This window comes from Nelumbo nucifera, chromosome 8 (genome assembly GCF_055504915.1).
Source record: "Nelumbo nucifera cultivar China Antique chromosome 8, China Antique-T2T, whole genome shotgun sequence".
Lineage (NCBI taxonomy): Eukaryota > Viridiplantae > Streptophyta > Magnoliopsida > Proteales > Nelumbonaceae > Nelumbo > Nelumbo nucifera.
In genome coordinates this window covers 25,779,081-25,800,156 of record NC_142656.1, presented here as the reverse complement: position 1 = coordinate 25,800,156, position 21,076 = coordinate 25,779,081, and the positions used below count along the sequence as shown (strand labels likewise).

The following is a 21,076-nucleotide window of genomic DNA, read 5'->3' as shown; positions in this document are numbered from 1 at the left end:
ATTCTCATAGTGGTTGATAGATTCACCAAATACAGACATTTTCTCCCTTTGTCCCACCCCTTTACAGCCTCCATGGTGGCTGAGATTTTTACTAAGGAGGTGGCACGACTGCATGGTACCCCTAACTCTATTGTCTCAGACTGCGACCCTATTTTTATGAGTCGTTTCTGGGCAGAACTTTTTCGACTACAGGGAGTGAAACTCTTCAAATCTACCAGCTACCACCCTCAAACAGATGGGCAGACTGAGGTGGTCAACCGGAGTTTGGAAACCTATCTAAGGTGCTATGCAAGGGATAGGCCACGTCAGTGGCTCAAGTGGCTTCATTGGGCGGAAGGGTGGTACAATACCACGTATCATAGTGCAGCAGGAATGACTCCCTTCCGGGCTCTATATGGACGGGACCCACCTCCCCTACTCCCATATGAGAAAGGGTCTACAGCAGTAGTAGTAGTAGAAGACCAACTCCTCTAGCGAGATAAGGTGTTACAAAATCTCAAATCCAACCTCCATCGAGCCCAACAATGGATGGCAGACTCCTACAACAAAAGGCATAGGCCTGTCCAGCACCAGATTGGGGAGCAAGTCTTCCTTAAATTACAACCATACAACCAAGTTTCAGTAGCAGGCTACCGGTGGAACAAACTGAGCCCTAGGTACTTCGGCCCATTTCGGATTGTGGAATGCATTGGGTCGGTGGCATACAGGCTTGACCTCCCAGCAACATCAAAATTACACCCTGTATTCCATGTCTCCCTATTGAAGAAATGGCCAAAAACAGGAGCAATAACAACAACCACCCTCTCGTCATTCTCGGAAGATGGCCAAGTTCAAACTGAGCCCACTCAGATAACAGATTTCAGGTGGATACGCAAAGGGAATCACATCGAACCAGAGGCATTGGTGGTATGGTCAGGTCTCCCAATTGAGGATGCAACTTGGGAACCTTACTTGGATTTATAGAATAGATTCCCACATCTTGACCTTGAGGGCAAGGTCGCTTTCAAGGGAGGAGGGACTGTTGAGACACAAATAAAGGGAATACAAGTGTACAAGAAAAGGCCACGCCAGCCTTTAAAGAATGTAACTAACAGCCAACCACTAGAACAAACTAAATAACAAACTAGACAAGTGGACTGGACAAGTGGAGAGGCTGGTATAACAGAATTGTAACAACAGTATATAAATAAGGAAAGGAGGTTAGGAGGGGATTATCGATTTGGGAATACAATCTCTCTCTTTCTCTCTCTCTCTCTCTCTCATACAGGAGGCAGACTCCCTCGAAAGAGTCCCTGAGTTAGGCAGTCCCTAACAACAGCAATTTCTGAAGTTTGATTTTTTTATAGTAAAAGAATCATTAAAAAGAAAAAAGAAATTACAAGAGAAAGGCAATAAGAAATCACCCAAAGAACCAAATCACCACTACAATAACCAACAAAAAATGCAACCTTACAAACATAAAACCCATACAAAAAACAAACTCCACCCTCTGAAAACCAAACAAAAGAAAAAAATCCATTCTCAAGAAGACATCATCTCCAAGCCCTCCCTTTTAAAACTCTTCAGACAAACATCCAACCATCTTCTCTAAAAACCAGAAGAAACTACCTCCCCAACCTCCTTCTATCAACCAATAGTACTCCTCCACATCTAAAACCTCTTCCTGTCCCTCGCCCTCATCCCACACCTCCCCCGGCTCCTTTGGAATGGTACTCTTATGGCATTCTTCCTTTTTCTATTTCACAAACTCTTCAAAAACCTTCTTACAAAGGCCTCACCACCCAGGAAAAGAAAGACCCGAATCTTTACCCACTTCCACATCCCTCTCCACGAGATTCCTTAATTCCAAACCACCATTTTTCCTCTTCTCTACATCTGAATTCAATTCTCCATCGGTCCTCACAGATTCATCAATACCCACTTTTTCCTACACCTCTTGAATTCTGTTCCTCTTCAGCTCTCCTTCATCAAAACTCCGAGCAACAATATTCAGACCACTGAACACATCGAGAGCCTTATGAGTCGTGGCTCTGGAATTAACCTTTCTTCTTGTGAAGACTCTTTTATATTTATTACTAGGGCCAGCCCCAACAAATCCCACTTTCAAGCACGAGAGTACTTTAGTAACATGCACAAGATGAAACTTACTTGATCCTCTAGATTTCTTTGCAGCCACCAAACCTTCACCAATGACCGCACAGTCGGACACCAACTTCCTCCTACGGTCCTACCCAAGTCGACTCCAATCCTTCCAACTATCACTTCTTCAATTAGATGTTCATTGATACTCCTTTGGCTACCAATGTTGTCCTCCATATCAAAACAACCATTCCCTTGACTGCACACTATATCTGTCCTCGCCTGCTTCAGCGATGTCTCTGAAGAAGCCAAACCACATTCAAGACAACTAGCAACTGAATCCAAAGGAAAAGGCACCTTACAAACTGGATCAAGGTCAGATATTGATCTTGTGATTGAAAATTTTCAATGAAACTATTTTTATGCTTGAAACAATGAACTCTAAGTCACAAAAACCAAATTATAAAAACTACCATAGAAAAATCATTTCAAGATTACCAACCACCCAATATTTGTTTAGTGTTTGCTTCTAGTAATTTGACTTGTTTACCTCCTGACTACGGTTCACAACACCAATGTAACCAAGCCGAAGTGGAATTACTCTTCCCAGCAAAAAATTGCGGGCATCAGTCCCCCTGTCCATGATATCTAGCTGCCTCCAGACAAAAATAATGTGACACCATTACCAAGCAAATTATTAGGAAAGTAATAAACTTAAATAATTATATAGTCTTTCTAGAGCAGATGAAAATCAAACCTTAGTGATCACACCTATTGTCCGAGAACCTGTTAAAAAAGTTTGTGTTAGTGCAGCACTATGGCAGATAAACCATTATAGCATAATCTATACTATATCTGTGTCTGTGCATGGACTTGTGAAAGTCCATAGTTAAGCATAAACAGAGGCATGAAGATGTGCCTCCATAGTATTGGCCATGCAAGAAGAGCACTCTCACTTCTCTGTTCCACAGTTCAAACATGAAAGGATGTCAATGACAAGACAGAGTGGCTAAAACATACTTGCAGAGCATGTGTAGGGTCAGGAAAGGCATAGCCTTGTACCACATCCCATGTACCTTTTATAACTAACTATGCTGATGTGGCATGTAACAAACTGGTGTATTTCTGACAGAAACTTTTGTTGTGGTTCCTAAAAGAGGTCCTAAAATAAAGATAAAAAGGGTACTAAAGTAATATCAGGAATGTCCAGAAGTCTGGAATCTTCCAGGCCAGCTATAAACATTCCAAAAGGGAAAACAGAACAAGACAAAGCTCTAACTAAGAATAGGAGAATCATCCTCGGGAAAGCACAACTTAGCATTGTCTCTTCCAGTCTTTCATCTGGAGAATCAGAAACTGCCATTCTCAGGGAATGACTTCTCCAAACCTAATTTCAGCCTTCTTCAGCACCAGATCACAACAGACTCCTTTCAGAGTTCCATTGTCACTTTCAACTAGACAGAATCTTTTCAGAGTTCCATTGTCACCTTCAACTTTCGAAACTCTAATCCACAGTGTCTTCCCAGTGGTCTTCCAGTATCATCACAGCCAATTGCTTGAGAAAATGCTAGTAAAGAAAAACTACATAGGTTCATGACGGGTTAGAATACATCAAAGAAGAACCTACCAGCAGGGTCAGCAGCTCTTGCCATCTGAAGTGCATCAGAGGTTGCCAAATCAGAATTGGCTGGACTTACTGCCAATATTACACAGGTTTCATGCTTGATATAGGACATGATCATTGTCCTAATCCTTGCCTCTATATCACTGGGCTGATCTCCAACTGGGACCTTCGTCATTCCAGGCAAATCAACAAGGGTTATATTCAAAACATTGGGAGAAGAGATTTTTAGACGAATCTGTTTATCTGAGACACCTTTATTAGTTCCTGCTTCCCTTTCAGTCTCAGCCTGCATTATCAATCAAATAACTCGAAAGTCAAAACAAAAATTGTTGCAATACTAGCAGTCTAGCACTAAATAGATGGAACATGTAGAATAACGTATCCAATTTATTTTCTTTACCAAGTAAAGATCCAGTTTCATTAATAGACGAGCTTTCAAAAATTAAATTAAATCAACGGAAACTTGCTGAACAGAAAACGATTCGGCTAATAAACTAAATAACAAAGAATATTTTCAAGAATTTACAGTTACTTCTAATATACCAATTATGAAAGAAAAAACTATGAAAGCTTTCTGAACAAGAAATTAACCAATTATATTACTATGCCAAAATTGAGAATCAAATTATATAGAAAAATAAAAACCATGCAGAAAGCGAAACCAGCAGCAAGCCAATTAACAAAAGTTAAAAAATCTTTCAAATAGTGGAAACTAAACCAACACAATTGCTGCACAACAAACTATGGGGAAACCCTCTAGAACATATAGTTACTTGTAGTATCCCAATTATGAAATGAAAATTTTCTCAATGTCATACAATTTAACTATACCTGAATTTCTCGACGTATTGCTGAGAAATCATAAAATCGCTTCTCAGGCAAGTGCAAAAACTCACCCCACTCCCTATCATCATCAGTATTGGGTCTCCGGGGCCGATGTTCAAGCTGCAAAACCAGTGGCCTCCGGGTGCAAATATCCGAACCGCGTGGAAGAAAATCCCTTCCGACAAGAGCTTCGAGAACACTCGATTTTCCACTGCTTTGGCTTCCGATTACAGCAACTTGAGGCAAATTGATCTTTGGAAAACTCCCCCCCAACGGTGCAAAGATATCCTGCAGTCTGTTCACAATAGGAATCACCGAAGAACCAATGGAAGCCGTCTTCGGATTGTCGGCAACCGACGAAGCTTCATCGAACGGATTTACCTGCTCTCCCATTGATCCTTGCTGGAAGTGCAAGTACTGAACTCTAAAACATCAGAGGAACTGGAGAACAAGGCTTATGGTTATGGCGTCTGGTTCAGCCGTTACTCTACATCATTTGCAGAGGATGGAAGACTGGAAGAGGATGAAACAGGGGAAACGAAGGACCCGCGAAATATGGACGATTGGATTATAATACGATTTTTCCCGGGAAACAGGTCAGGAATGATGGGGAATTCTATGCTGCCGAAAATACATGATACCGAAAGGATTTGACCCATCAAAATCCCACGTCCACCTCAATTTTGATAAATACCTTTGCCACTTACATGATACCGGTTGATTGGTTATAAGGTTTTCGGTATCATTGTCGAAGATTGTAGAGGCTGCGCGGTAGGGACCCCATGGGGCCCGCCCAGGACCCAAAGCAATATGAACCACTCACTAGTCGCTGCGAGCCTGGGATATGGGAGAAAGTGGTTCTTGATCGCTCTGGAGTCTGGACCCTTGCAACTTTCCAGTTCCAACTTCCAAGTATTTCTTTTCTTTCTTGGGTACAGAGTAGAAGAACCCTTCCGATTCCCAAATCATCTACTTTTCATCCTCTCAAGGTCCTGGGAAATTGAGCTCTTCTGCTCGAATCTGCTCTGAGTGAGTGTTTAGAAGCTCTTACTGAGACAAAGAAGCTACAGACAACCCTTTTCCCCTGTTCCGTGGTTGATCTTTGTTTGGAGAGGCAGTATAGGGACTGAGATGCAAGGAGATGGAAGTAAAGAAGAGAAGAGACTGATGAAGAAAAAATCTGAATCTCCATCCTTCTTTCTGTATGCGACGGTTTTAGCTGATAAACCGGTAAACATGATTGGAGTGATAGATCAGATTAAGAAAATGTGGTGGTGGGTCAAAGGATCATTAGTAGCCGATGACATCTTAGCTATCAATTTTTGAAGGGAAAAAGACATGGTTAATATCGTGAAAGAGGAGCCGTGGTTATTCAAGGATTATCCCTTACTGCTGCAGAGGGGAACTCCGGAGGAGATACCTAGTGAGCTTCGTTTCAGCCATCTTAACATTTGGGTTCGAGTTCTAAACATACCATTGGACTACAGAACCTTAGAAACAGGAGAGCTGCCCGCACGAGATGCAGAAATTATTCCAATGAAGCCTGATGAAAGTGATTTGGCCCGAGCTGGTAATAGGGGGCACATGTACACAATCTGACTAATAGATGACAGTTCAGCCCGCTATATCAATACCGCAAAAGATAACTCGGATAATCAAACCACCTTGGCATGGGTCACCTCGGGACGAGATCATCTCAGTACAAGGTAGTATCAGGATCATCTCCGTCCTAAGGCACTTTGGGGTTCACTTCGGTTCGGGACTGAAGAGCATCAGTTTGGGGATACCGACTCAGTTCACTACTTGACAACCCCGGAAACCACGCTATCAGATTTCGAACCTTACGGGATCATGCCTCGTAATGGCAAGCCTTATCTTCCTCCCCGCCTGGTTCGGGTGGAATAGATAAGTCTTATCAGTTGGCAACGTTATCTCCCAATTAATGTGGAAACGGATCTCGTCATAACAAGGATCCCGGAATTGCTCCGCGAAACCCGCGAGGACTTCACTATTTAAAGGCTCCAACCCCGAGGGCACAAAGTATGCGCGATTTCTCTGCTCTCTAGCTTTCTATATTTTTAAGCTATTTCAGCTCGCAACAAATATATTAACTTAAGCATTAGAGCGATCTCGCCGATAGCCACCCCGGGTTCTTTGATCGTCTCCTTACATATCAACCTCGTTCATCGTCTGACCGGAAGCTAGGTCACCTCCAGCAGAGCAGCTAGATCGCACTACATCAAAGCCGGCGAAAGAAAAGAGAAGGAAAAACAAGAAAACTGAATGGAATAAAGGTCCGAGAGTTAGGGTGTGTGTGGATATCAAAAAGCCCTTGGCAAAAGGGGCATATGGTTTTCTTGAAGAAGGTAAAAAGTCTGGTTTCCTTGAACTTACCTGTCTTCTGCTATCGTTGTGGTCTTTTAGGACATGTCGAGAAATCTTGTAAGGAGAGCACCAAGAATCCGAATGCTGAGTTCGAAGAGATGATTAAAAACTTTGCGAATCAATCCATGGGAGACACAGATGGACCTATCCCCTGTGGTCCATGGATGAGAGTCTTCGTAGGAGCAGATGAGGACCGGTTCATGAATGTAAAGAATAAAAGCCAAACCGTCCAGACTGAAAAATTAGATGAATCCGAAACCACTGTAGACGGGAATGTTTCTCATTCAAACCCAAATGTCACAGAGAAGGAAACTGCTAGTCAGATGGAGGTTCTACACGTTCAAGAAAAACTCCCCGTACGTAGGAAGCTTTTTCAGGAGAGTGCAGTATCGGTGCTGCAGAAACCTCACCGGAGAAGAGGACATCCCAGACAAACGTAAAAGTGTTACCATCTCCGGCAAGGTTTTTCCTCGGTCAACGGTGAATTTGAAGCTTGGGCCTAAGTCTTAAGCCCGAGCCAAGTCCGAAGCTTGGCTGAGTCCGAGTCCGATTAGAAATTTGAAAATAGAATTTTTTTATTTAATAAAAAAGTGTTTTATTACTTAAAAAAACAAAGAAAAAATATCATATATATATATTTTTTATTAAATAAAATATATTTTTTATTATTTTATATATAATATCACATTGGACTTGGGCTCGAATCAGGCCTTTTTTGAAAAAGCTCAAGCCCGATCCAAAAAACAAGTCCGATGTTTTAGGCCCAAATCCAAACCCGCAGCCTAAAATTATGATTAAGCCTGATTTATAATGAATCGGACTAACCCGTCGAACTATCTGACCCATGAACAGGTCTACAAAAGAGGTTCGCGAAAGGGTATTAATATAGGGCAGGAAAATCTTACCTTTCCAATGTATCAAGGCAGTGCGTAAAGAACCAGGCAAGTAATCTTTTACCCAAATTGGAAATCGTATACAAAAGCCTTTCCGGAGCAGGAAGGTGAGGTCCGGGGGCCTTTGAACTTGTTCCGTTTTGAGGGGGGTCTATTGAGCAATGAGCTACAAACTAAAGGGGGGCATGTAAAATAGTTGCGGGTCATATATTGTCAAATGGCTCGAGGAAAAGGAAAGAAGACAGTGCAAAAAGAAGAAATAGCGGAGACGCATGTGCAAAATACGGAGACCTGATTTCATAACCCGAGTCCACCACAATACCAAATAAAAGTACACGGGTGATGCTTTACATTCAACCGTGAAAGTGACTATTGCTTTTTAAAATATGTGACGAGTGAAGAGAGTAAAGTTTGATGCATTTACATTGATAACTGGTGTAAAATCTTGTTTGTTTCAATATAAATTTTTACACTGTTCTTGATTTACACCAACTCTAAACGCAATCTTAATAATTTTTCAGACAACGGCGTAACCAGCAAATAAGCCCTCGTCTCAGGAGAGATAGGACTCCAGGAACAAAAAGATCTGTCAAAAAACAACCCGACCAGCAAGAAGGCAAGGATTTTTTACGACGATATTGAAACGGAGGTTCTAATGCTCTTCAACGGACCTACTAATCTACCATCGACTCCTTATGATGGGGTAATAGCGAACTCACCTCAGACTAAAAAGGTACTATCTTCCTTTGCAAGGAATTAAGAAAAAATTTGCAATAATGTTGTTGATTCGGTTTTTTCTAGTACTAATGGCTTTGTTCATAGTTATCCCCTGCCTGAAGTGGTGTATCTCCCATCCAAAGTTTGTAAGGAAACAGTCGAGCACCAAGTTATGATGTTCGTAGAACAAAGGGCGTTGGGAATTTGGAGATTCCCAGTGCCTTTGAAATCCTCGGCTCTTGGTCAATCGATGAATGACTGTTTGCTCAAAACAAAAAACAAAAAAAAAAGAAGAATAAGACAAAATCTGGAACAACTTATGTCTTCAAAAAAGAACAAGGTTTTATTAAACAAACAAAAATCTGCAAATAAATTGATGAGTTCGAAGAGTCTGTTTAATCCTAGCCTGGTCAAAGTTATTCCAAAAGGAACGGGGTTTCGGCATATGCGCCATAGAAACTTATGGTTGTTGTAGTGTTCCAAGTATAGTAAAAGGTGTGTTAAGCTTAGTTCCCCTTCTTCACAAATTCAAGATCTAGACAGAACCCAAACTATAGAGGATATTTTTAATGATTGGCTTAGTGCGTGAAGTCCAGGGTAGAAATAGAAGACATGGGACTAAAGAGATTCTCTCACAAAAAGATTTCAGTTACAACAAAGGGCTTATAAGAGTTGACCCTAAACATTCCCTCAATGGGAATGAAAGCATGGTGCTGGAATTGTCAGGGGTTAGGGTCCCCCTTGACAATTTTTGCAGCAAAAGAGGCTTTGAGAGGGATTGATCCTCAGATTATCTTTTTGAGTGAAACAAAATGCAGTTTCTTAAACTGTAGGAAAAAGTTAAAATTTCTGCTCAAATGGAATTGTTGGGGAGTAGATTCAAGAGAGATTGCGGGTGGGCTGGCAATGTTTTGGGATGATTTTGTGAACCTAAACATTTTAGCTGCTGATAATAATTTTATTCATGTCAGAATTCAAGAAGATGATGATAAGGTTTGGCGGTGTACCTCTTTATATGGTGAAGCAAGAAAGAAAAAAAATAAAATAAAATATTTCTATGAGAAGGTGAGTGCTTTAGCAGAAAAGGTTTGTGCCCCTTGGTTCTGCATTGGTGATCTCAACATGATCTTTCATAAGGATGATAAATGTGGAGTGCCCAGGTAAAAATGAGAATATCAAAGCAAAATAGAGGTATGTTGGGGCAGTGGGATCCTGAAGAAATTCCTTCAAACAAACCTAACTACACTTGGTCAAATAATAGAGGAGTAGATAATATTAAGGCCAAGTTGGATAGAGGTCTCTGTAATACCAGTTGGAGAAAACTCTTTCCTGATGTTGTAGTCTTTTCCCAAATGTCGTATGGATCTAATCATTTACCTATCTATCTTAACACTTGTCTTGTTAGAAGTAAAAGGAAAAAATCTTTCAGATTTGAAGAAATGTGGTTGACCCACAATAAATGTGAGGAAACTATTAGAGACGGCTGGAGTGGAGGGAGTAAGTCTGTTAGCTAGAAGTGCAAAAGGCTAAGGGGGGTTTTGAGCAAGCAATGAAGAATTTGGTAAAGTGCATAGTTAAATTGAGGAAGCAAAGCTAGCATTGGAAAGAGAGAAAAATAAACATGGCTCTAATTTTAACTTCCCAGCCAGCCATGAAAGAGGTAGAAAAAAATTGGATATGCTTCTAAGGAGAGAGGAAATAATGTGAGCCCAAAAATCTAGAGTGAATTGGTTATGTATGGGGATCGAAATACTAGATTTTTTCATAATACTACAATTAGGAGGAGACCTAAAAATAGGGTCCTAAAGTTAAAGAATGGTAACGGGGAATGGATGGAAGGTGAAGATCATATTAAAAAATTCTTTACAGATTACTTTGAAGAAATCTTTACCACCTCCAATTCTACGGATGTGGATTTGGCTATCAACAATATTCACCCAGTAATTTTTGAAGAAGATAATGAAGATATGCAGAGAGAGGTAATTGAGGATGAGATTCACCAAGCCTTGTTATGGCTCCGAGGAAAGCTCCAGGTCTAGATGGATTCCCCAATCTTTTTTACTAAAAGTTTTGGAACTTGGTCAAAGAAGACATTATAAAAGAAATTGGAGAATTTTTTAAGGAAGGAAAATTGAGTTCTGAAATAAATTCCACCTTTATAAATTTAATTCCCAAAATAAAAACCCTAAGTCAACCTCACATTTTCAGCCTATTAACCTTTGCAACTTTGTTTACAAGATAATTGGCAAAATCTTAGCAAATAGACTCAAAGGGAAGCTGGAAAGATTATCTCTGATAATCAAAGTGCCTTCATTCAAGGGGGAGTGATCACTAACAACATCCTACTTGCTCATGAGGTATTACACTATATGAAGACATCTAAATCAAAGAAATAATGGATGGCAATCAAATTAAATATAAATAAGGAATATGATAAGGTAGAGTGGAATTTTCTTCAAAAAGTAATGGAAAAGATGGGTTTAGGGCAAAGTTGGACCTCGGTATCCTACCAAATTCTAATTAATGGCTCTCCCTCGAAGAAAATTTGGCTACAAAGAGAGCTAAGACAAAGGGATCCTCTCTCCCCTTATTTATTCCTATTATGTTCTGATGTTTTCTCCTCTTTATTAAATGGCTTACTTAGAACTAAAAGGTTTTCTGGTGTCAAGATTTGCAAGCAAGTTCGTTATCTCTCATTTGTTTTTTGTACATGACAGCTACGTCTTTGCTAAGGCTGATTTGGAAGGAGGAGCATTATTGGATGTTATTTGCTCCTATGAGAAAGCCTCTAGCCAATAGGTGAACTACTCAAAATCCAAAGTCTTCTTTAGTCTCAACGTGCATCCTAGACTTAAAAGGTTGGTGGCACATAAGCTTCATGTTAGAAAGGTATATAATCCATCTATCTATTTAGGAACCTATCCTTTAATAGATAGAAGGAAGTATCAACTTTTTGAACATCTAACTATAAAAGTTGCAAACAAGGCCAGGGGCCGGAGGAATGCTCTTCTCTCTCAAGCTGGGAAAGAAGTGTTGCTCAAATCAATAATCACATCCATCCCTACCTATTGTATGTCTTGTTTCTTGTTGCCAAAGAAAACTTGTAACAATATTAGTAAGGTCCAAAAAATCTTTTGGTGGGGGAATTCAGAGGATAAAAGAAAGCGAGATGGGTGTCTTGGGATAAAATTTGTGAGAACAAGGGTTTTGGGGGGCTGGGCTTTAGAGATCTGCATACTTTTAATATTGCCCTTCTCTCAAAATTAGCTTGGAAGCTTTGTTTTGACTCTTCTAGCCTTTGGGCTCAATCCATGAAAGCTAAATATTTTCCAAATGATCACTTCTTAAAGACCAAAGGTAGAAGAGGGCAATCCTAGGGGGGTGGAAGAGTGTGTTGGAAGGGAGGGGTGTGATTGAGAAAGGGACAGTTTGGAAAATTAATAAAAGAACTAAAATAAGAATTTGGGATGACCCGATCTCATATGTTAATGGTTTTAAGCTTGTAGGTCCAAGACCAAGGCTAAGCGACATTGACTTGGCTTTTGACCTTATAAACCAAGAAAATAGGGAATGGAACCTTGAAAAACTAAACTCTTTATTCACCCCTACCCTTGCTGAAAAAATTATGCAGATTAACCTCGCTGAAAATCTATGGGAAGACAGATTGGTATGGAATCCAAACAAGAAGGGTTTGTTCTCTGTCAAGTCAGCTTATTCAGTAGCTTTCAAAAATTAGGGTAATAGGAATTTTGCAATTCAAACTTCAAGGATCACTCATGAAGGATGGAATGCAATTTGGAAGATTCAAGTAGAGCCAACATTTTTAGATTTCCTATGGAAATGTTGCTTGAACAATACTGCAGTTAAGGAGAATTGTGTAACAGAAAAATAGCTTCATCCTCCACTTGTGAAAGATGTAACCATCATGCTAAATCCACTTTGCATGCTCTAGTATATTGTGATAAAGCTAGGTGCATCTGGTTAGGGGCAGGTATCAGGATTGACCTACAATAGCTCATCCATATGGCCAGGTTTGATAGTTAGTTCATGCTTTTGTTAAATGAGATCGGAATAAAAAAATTATGATATCTAGCTAATTGTGCTATTTGCTTATGGGAAATTGGAAAGATAGGAATGCTTTCTATTATGAAAAAATTGATTCTAATCCTTTGGATGCTATCTCTTTTATTCACAGATTTATAGTGGAGAGATCTCAAAACTTGCCTCTAAGATTGGAAAGCTCTTCAAGAGCAACGGGTTCTGCCAAAGCAAATGTGGATAGTGGGTTTCGAAATCTAAGGAAAGCTTCAATTGGTTTTGTTTTTAGAGATTCTGCAGGCATACGTCTTTTTGCAAAGGCTAGTCAGGTCCAAGCTTCTTCTTCTTTGATTGCAAAAGCCAAAGCCTTATTTGAAGCAGTGAAAATTGCAATTGATTTAAATTTGGAAGTAGTGGTTTTTCATTCAGACTGTAAATCTCTAATAGAAAATCTTTTTGATTGTGATCTGAATTTCCACCATGATTTGTTGGTTTTATGCATAGATTTAAGGAAGCTGATTCAAGGAAGATCTTTTGATTTTTGTTGGGTGCCTTGCTCTGCTAATGGGGTGGCACATAAGCTAACTATCCATGGTTTGTCTTCTCAGAGTTATTTCACTGAAACCAATCCTAGATGGTTGGTGGACTTTGTGGTGTTTGATCAAGTTAGTAAAGAACCTAAGTTTTCGACAGTAGTTGTTGTGTGTCTCCTCTTTTTTGTTTTTTTTTTTCCTGGTTATGTTTCTCTTCCTTGTTTGTTGCAGGTGTGTTGTCGTTTCTTTTCTTGTGTTGCAAGTTTAGGTCTATGAGTGTCTTGCTTTTGCCTTTTGTTGTATCTGTTTCTGTTGTTCTCTTGTTTCTGAATGAGTCGCTCTTTTCAACAAAAAAAGAAGGAAATTGATTTTAGCCCGACGCATGCACAAACCTGAATCTATTGTTCATTTTAATTGGATAACATTAATGTCCTCAATGATTGTTCTCAAACTCCATGGTCCAGGCCAATTTGGTTCAAAGAAGAATTCAGATCAAACTGTTTGGTCCGATTTTTAATATGATTTGGACATTCTATTGGGGTGAAACTTAGAAGGTTATTATATTATATATATTAGGGTTTTACTATGATGCCAAAGATATATATTCTTTATATTCTTTGTTCTTCATTATTAATCGAATGTAGATTGTAAAATCCAAATTTGATTACATAAGCACAACATATTGGGATACAAAGTTTTGGGTATCATTAGCAGGCATACCTACTTGGCTAGGCTCTTCTTTTTGTAATATTTTATATTCTTAGTATATACTTTTTTATTTATTTATAAAAAATATAAGATTTAAAGAAGAAGACTTTAATGAAGTAAAATTTGTAGTTCAAACTATAATTTAAACCTCACAATTAAATAGAGATTAGATTCAAAAATGAGTATTTTAGTCAAAAGAAAGTTTCACAATTTTATTCATATTTTCAATAGTAGTGTAAATATGGAGTTATAGATGTGTTCAATTTTTCTATAATTTTTTATTCCATGTGTGTAAAAATAATACTGTTAGTTACACTTATTTTTTGTTTAATATGTTAAATATATGATATTATACACGTGCCCAATTTTTTTTTGTAAAACTTATGTATTTTTTATTATTATGTATTTTATATTTTATTAATTTTTATTATTTAATTATGACATTAAAGGTTGACAAATTTAACCAAAAGTTTAACTATTAATCTTTGCTAAATAGGAAAATAATTTCATATTTTTGTTTTAGATTATATATTTCATTTTCATCATCAATAAAAATAACTCTTGTTTGTTACAGTTGTTTTTTAATTTGATTAATAAAAAATATCATAAATGTGCATATTTTTTCTAAATTTTTGTAATTTTCCATATTTATTTATATTTAAAAATTTTATTATCTATTCATGGGGTGGTCAATTTGATTTGGATAGTTGAATTGCATAGACATCACTTGAATAAAGAATGATTCTGTTTTTTGAGTAAGTTCTAATTCATCGAAGGGGCCACCAATGTCTTTTGTTGATCTTTAGAAAATGTTCCAATTCATCCAAGACTGCACAATTAGAGGTACAGATTGTACAAAAACTTTAAATGAGTGAAATCAGCAAGGATCTCACCCAAGGGATTCTGGTTGTAAGTCTTTATGAGGATACAAAATAGTACAACTTCAACTCTCACTGCACTCCACCTTTGGAGTAACCAATAAAATTGGTTCTTTATTATTTTTATTTGTTAGAACAGGTCAATTTGGGTTGGAGAAGGTGTTTATTAAAGGCAAAAGGAGTTTATTAACCGGTATGGATGTTAGAATAGTTGTAATTCTTGGGAGGTGTTTGAGAAAAGAATGAAGCAATGGGATTTGATCATATAATTGCCGTTCTAGGTTGGAGCAAAATCAAAGGTATTAGAGGTTTGGTTCCTTTTTCTTTTCAAATACCTTCTTTAATGTTGCCGCTTTTCTTCTTAATTTTCTTCAAATAACATTTCCTTGACGAATGAACAATATTTTCAACATTCGATCTACTTTGTTTTTGTTTTAAATTCATCTTGTTCTAGATCTATGACTATGCCTTTTGATTTATTCTCGTCAGATTTGGTTGTCTTTGACAATCTAACTTTTTCTTCTTCAATATTTTGATATTTGCATCGCATCCATTCATTCAGTTTGGAGAGAGGGTAGGAAGGAAGAACAAGGGTAAAAATGGAATTATAAAAACTTAATGGCATATCTAATAGCTCTGACACTTTTTTTAATATATGGCTAATTTGTGTTATGTGGGGCCATATTACAAGGTATATATAAAAAGTTTTGAAAGTTTAGGGTACATTTAAGTATTTTCATAAATATACAGTGTATAATTAACTGTAATAATTATTGTGTATGAATTTATTAGTGGAATTTAATGATAATAAATAAAAGTACAAATGTTGGATTCAATGAGAGAATGTGATTTATCTAATGACTTAAATGTATTTAATAGTATTATTTTAATTATAATTTTTGCCCTCTCAATGGAGATGAACCAAATTCAAGAGGGGTAGTTTAGTGAAGAAAATTTCTAAAAGTCCACTACCTCATTTGCACTTTTATAAGTAGTATAGATAAGCACTTATTTATCCAATAAACACACCCAAGAAGGGGCTAACATAATTAACTTGAGAGTCAATTTGGGAGGGATTCAACATTGATTGAGCTGCATTGAAGGAGCCAATTTGGGGAAGCTACTAAAGATAACTTCACTGGAAAGTCAATTTTGCAGCTCATGTAAACATATTTTTGATTTTCCAAGTTTTTCACCAAACATGGCTTCAACACTTTTTGTGTGAGGGTTACCTTCCGACTCTAGAAGTCATGTGAAAGCCCTACAAAATAGGCACTAAGACAACCTCGTTGGAAAGTCAATTTTTTAATCCATGTAAGCTTATTTTTAGATTTTTTTTTTTTTTTGCTTTTTTCCCAAACCTAGCTTCAAGGCTTTCCATGTTTTTCAACTCATGTAATATTAGAAGCTACTTCATGCACACCCTCCCAAATGTACACCAGTTAACTTAACATACCTCTAAAATGAAATAAACTTAATTAATAAAATTAATACAACTATATAGATAAAGAAAATTTTCATTAATGAAGTTCATAAAAATATAAATTAATAAAATATTAATTTAAAATTTTCATTAATGAAGTAAACACTAATAAAATTTAATTATTCATAAAAATAAAAAATTATTTAAACTCAACAAATTTAACAAAAACAATATGAATTATTTAACAATAATAAAAATAAACAAATTTGGATTTATTAATAAAATTAATAGTCATTCAGGTACTTTGAGGGAGATATCAAGGAGGATGTCACCCAAAGAATTAAAACAAATTGGGCAAAATGGAGGGGTGCATTTGGACTTTTGTGTGAAGGCAAATATCATTTAGATTAAAAAGAAATTTCTTTAGACAATTGTACGACAAGCTATGTTGTATGGAGTAGAGTGTTGGGCGGTGAAGAAATATGTCCAAAAAATGAGTGACTGAACTGTGAATTCTAAGATGGACGAGTGGAAAAGAATAGAAAAGATAGGATTAGGAGTAGCTCCAATTAGAGGTGTAAATCAGGTCATGCCATGTTGGCCTAGCACAGCCTACGGGGGTGGCCCATGCTTTTACCAAGTTGTGTCATACGGGCTAGGTTGGATCATGCTTGCTACCTTTGGGATACTTCAAAGGTCCGACCTAGCATGACCCATGGCACGGGCCCAAGTAGGGCCAAGCTGTGTCGTGCCACAGGCCGAGCCTTGGGCTAGGTCGGGCCGTAGACTGGGTCAAGCCATGAGAGGTATATTTAAAAAAAAAATGAAAATTTTAAAATAAATTAACAAAATAGACAAAAAATTGAAAAAAAAATCTTAATTTTTATTTTATATGAATTTTGATGTATATAATTGATTATATATGCAATAATAAAATGAAATAATATACTAAAATTGAAAATAAAGTTTTATACATATAGGGTTGGGCCATGTTGGCACCGTGGATGTGGGCAGCATGACCCGCTCAATAGTGTCGTGTCATGCCAGCCCATGGACCTAGAAACCTAAGCCCAACACGGCCCATGTGCCGTCATGCCAGGTTGCGGGCGGCATGGCCTGATTTACACCTCTAGCTCCAATAGATTATAAAATGAGAGAGCGTACACTAAGCTGGTTCATACACATGCAGAAAAGACCACCAACACCTCCAGTTAGAAAAAGTGATTTGTTGCAAGTGGAAGGGACTAAAAGAGATAGAGGTAAAATAAAATGGATATGGATAGAAGTAGTAATAAATGATTTAAGCACTAATAATTTAACAAGAGATATGACTTTAAAGAGAACAAATTGGCCAAATGGGACTCATGTAGCCAACCCCATATAGTTGGGATAAGGCATGGGTGGTGATGATGATGAAAAAATTAACAATCACTAAAAAAATGTTAGTTATACAATTATTTTTTTTTAATTTAAACTCTATAAAAAATGAATAGAATTTAATAAATGTTAATAAAGTTTAACATGAATTGGAGGTGCAACTTGAACTGTAGTTAGATTGGCTAGACATAACCTAAAAAATAATGTATGAGTTGGAATTGGATTGGATCATCTCAATTGGAAATGTCATTATGCTCATCTTCAATTTTGTTTAACAAAGCCCAAGCATCACATGGATCCGGACTAGTATTGAAAAAATTTGTAATCAATCAACCCCCCAACATCATTTGTCAAAAGAGAGAAAAAGAAAGCCCAACATCATAAAAGTGGGAACCAATCATATGGGTTTTATCAAAATTCACATGGGGAGGAGGTTGACTGGTTAAAGCTTTTTCTGGTTTGGTTTACAGTTGTTTGGTTTCTAAAATTCAAAAAAAGAAAAAAAAAAAACTGAACCGATCTGTAAATTGAAAGTTAAGATTATTCCAAATAAGACCAAACCGCCGTTTTCAATTTGGTTTGATTTGGTGGTTTGGACCGTATAACGAACACTCCTATTCATGGGACCTTGGCTTTGTGGCTAATCAATTCAATGCATTCCCTTCCATTAGTCCTTTGGACAAAATTGTCCTCACCTTTTGAAGCTGTGTATTGAACGCCTTCATATTTATATATTTTCGTGGGAGATATTTTTAATGCACAGTTACAAGTGGCTGTGAAAACAGTGTGAAGATGGTATTGTGAGGACCAAATCAGAACGTTGTTTGTGACCACATAACAATTCAAGGACCCACTGGTGAATTGTGAGCACGCCACCACTTGAAATAATAATAATAATAATATTATTATTATTATTATTATTATTATATGGATGTGTTGAAATTGCAAATGGTGACATGTTCATTTTTCATCCGAAGTCACAGAATTATTTTACGACCATGGTCATAGGTAATACGAGCTCCCAAAAGAATAGTACACCTCCCAAGGTTTTCAAAATCTCACGGTCCTCATATCTTGGAATGTACTACTGTTTTGTTTAGGGAGAATGACGGTTCAGCCGAGGGTCAAAATTTTTAAGCCCAAAATACAGTTGGGGTGAATGCCAACTTGGATTTGATGCCAATTCACGGGCAGACATTGATATATAAAATGGGGTTTTTAACATTTTGAATATTTATAACTCTGCAGTGGAATTCAGAAATCTGCATTGGGCCTGGCCGTACTTTTCCATTTTGTTTATAGGCTTTGGCACATCCACCGTTAGTTAGTAACTATGTTTGCCATGTAATTTCATTTGGATTGATGTAGATATAAGGGAGTGCAAATAGTGATTTACATTCAATTCAATTTCTTTCCTATTTTGTTTGTTTGCATTGAAAATAAAAATGTGAAATGAAACCTAAAACAAAGTAAAGCGAAATTTAAGACAAAAGTGAACCAATATTTGTATTCTCCGCACCAAGACCTTATACAATGGCGTTCTAAGGATAGTCTTGGGCTCATTTTCTTGTCTTGAGAATAATGATAAATCTCATTGTCTCCAAGAGATTGTTCGTTCAAAGTTTCACAATGCATCACCCATATGTATCGTATCTTTAAGGGGTCAATACAGGAAACGCTACAAAACCATTTGTATCATGTCTTTTTGTCGTACTGACCCCATATTGTGACCGTATCGAACTTGTATCGGGGTGTATCAAGGCTGTATTGTAACCTTATTGGGGTGTATCGGCCAATACAGTACAATTTCTTATAGGCAAAATATGAATTAAAAATGTTTGAGAAAAAAAACCTCTAACTCTTTCCAAAAGTCTTCTTTCTCTCTCAAACTCACCAAATCATCCCTACACATTCTTAAATTGTAAAATCTTAAAAAAACACCCAAAAACCAACCTCCACAACTCAATATTTTAAAAGTTTTTTCAACCTTTTACAAAAATTGCAAAAATAAATATTTTTTTCAATTTATTTGATATTATGTTACAATATTTTATGCTTTTAATGAATCTATTTAATTTATTGAAGAAAATTTCGGAAAAATATAAAATAACAAAAAATAAAATTTTATATTTTTGGTGTAATATGCCCATGAAGAATAATTGTGTCATAGATTTATGGGTGATCTACCATATCCACAAATCTATTGAAATTTCTAAAATATTCATTTTTATTTTTAGAATTTTTGGAATAAAAATATTTACTTTCATTACTGAAAATGAAAAATATTTATTTTTTGTAAAATGTAAAATATTTATTTTAAAACTTTTTGTTATTTTAGAAAAAAAAATATATTTTTATAATTTTTAATTCATAGGTCTATTGAAATTTATTGTAAAATATTTTTTTTTGTAAGTTTTGGTGTGGTCTAACCATAATACTTACCATATTGTAAATCTATGGATGATCTATCACATCCATAAAATTATTTTCTATTACATTTTATTTTATTTTTATTTTTTAATAAAAAGAAAATAATTGTTTGAATAAGAAAATGTTTTACTAATTAATTATTAAGCTTATATTTTTGTAGTTATAACCTTATTAAAGTATACCCTTATATTTCTATATGTTGATTATGATATATTTTTTCATAAAAATCACTTATAAAATGTGATTTTTATGTATATATAACTCATTTAGGCCTTATATTTAATATTACTGGTGTATATTTATGACTTATTGGAATATTTATAGTGTTTTCATGGGTATCTTAATTTTTCATTCGTACCCATGTATATTCAAAGGATATCGCGATACGTCTCTTAAATTTGTCTTTTCAATACACTTAGCATTTTCAATACTTTGAACCTTGGTCCCTACAGCTGAATTATATAAGCTCTTGGTCTGCATTTATTTGTTCCAATTATAATTGACTCACGACCATTTTGGTTCAAGGTTCTAAATATCGACATAGACTAATACGTCAGTAGAGTGTATCGACCTGTGTTGATGCTTTTTTTATGTTTTTTTATTTTTTTCAAAATCAATTCAGAGGGGTCGATTTAAGTCCTGACTACCCTCTGAACCATGGTCTAACCTGATACAACCCCTGTAGGGGCATATCTGAAAACTCTTGACACGATACATATCGACTGATACGAGTCGATACATATTGGTACTTTGAACCTTGTTTTGGTTATTGCATACCTATTAAGACCAAAACTGATTACAAGCATTTATCTTGTCTCATACTTGTGTTTCTCGTGGTAAGCTTGTAAAATTGTCATATAATCATTATCTAGGGCTCCATTTAGGAAGAGTGCAAACAAATGGATGAAAACATGACTTCGAAACCAGAAATTCAAAAACATATTTGTGGTTTCAGTTTTGAAAAAAACACATACACACATACACAACCAATAGCATGTTCTTTTTTTGTATTTTTGTTTAAAAAACAATCAGATTTCAAACTAGATTACTTTATTTGCTTTTGAAACCAGCAACAGGGAAAAGAATTCCCATTATAGAACACCCCTAAATGTGTTGATTTACCAAATTTTTAAGTTTATTGTCAAATTACATGCTAAGCAGAGTTG

At 36.5% G+C, this 21,076-nt stretch overlaps 1 protein-coding gene and 1 long non-coding RNA gene across 7 annotated transcripts in view; one reads left to right on the top strand and one right to left on the bottom strand.

The window, feature by feature from the left end:
* LOC104605409 (dynamin-related protein 3A-like) overlaps positions 1-5,105 on the bottom strand; it is a 64,594-nt gene extending 59,489 nt beyond the window's left edge. For 3 of the 6 annotated variants that reach the window (XM_010270162.3, XM_010270164.3, XM_010270165.3), the window contains exons 1-4: positions 4,535-5,095; positions 3,707-3,989; positions 2,837-2,865; positions 2,630-2,731 (exon numbers count right to left, since the gene is read on the bottom strand). In XM_010270162.3, the coding sequence (XP_010268464.1) occupies positions 2,630-2,731; positions 2,837-2,865; positions 3,707-3,989; positions 4,535-4,921 (801 nt within the window). In that variant the 5' untranslated portion in view covers positions 4,922-5,095. Of the gene's footprint in view, positions 1-2,629; positions 2,732-2,836; positions 2,866-3,706; positions 3,990-4,534 lie in introns of all 6 variants that reach the window. The other 3 variants (XM_088892860.1, XM_088892861.1, XM_088892859.1) reach the window with 2 other exon arrangements.
* Positions 5,106-5,309: 204 nt separating this feature from the next.
* Positions 5,310-13,450, top strand: LOC104605410 (uncharacterized). Its single transcript, XR_002023137.2, has 3 exons — positions 5,310-6,894; positions 8,328-8,539; positions 12,719-13,450. It is a non-coding gene; the product is annotated as an uncharacterized LOC104605410 (long non-coding RNA).
* Positions 13,451-21,076: the final 7,626 nt, after the last annotated feature.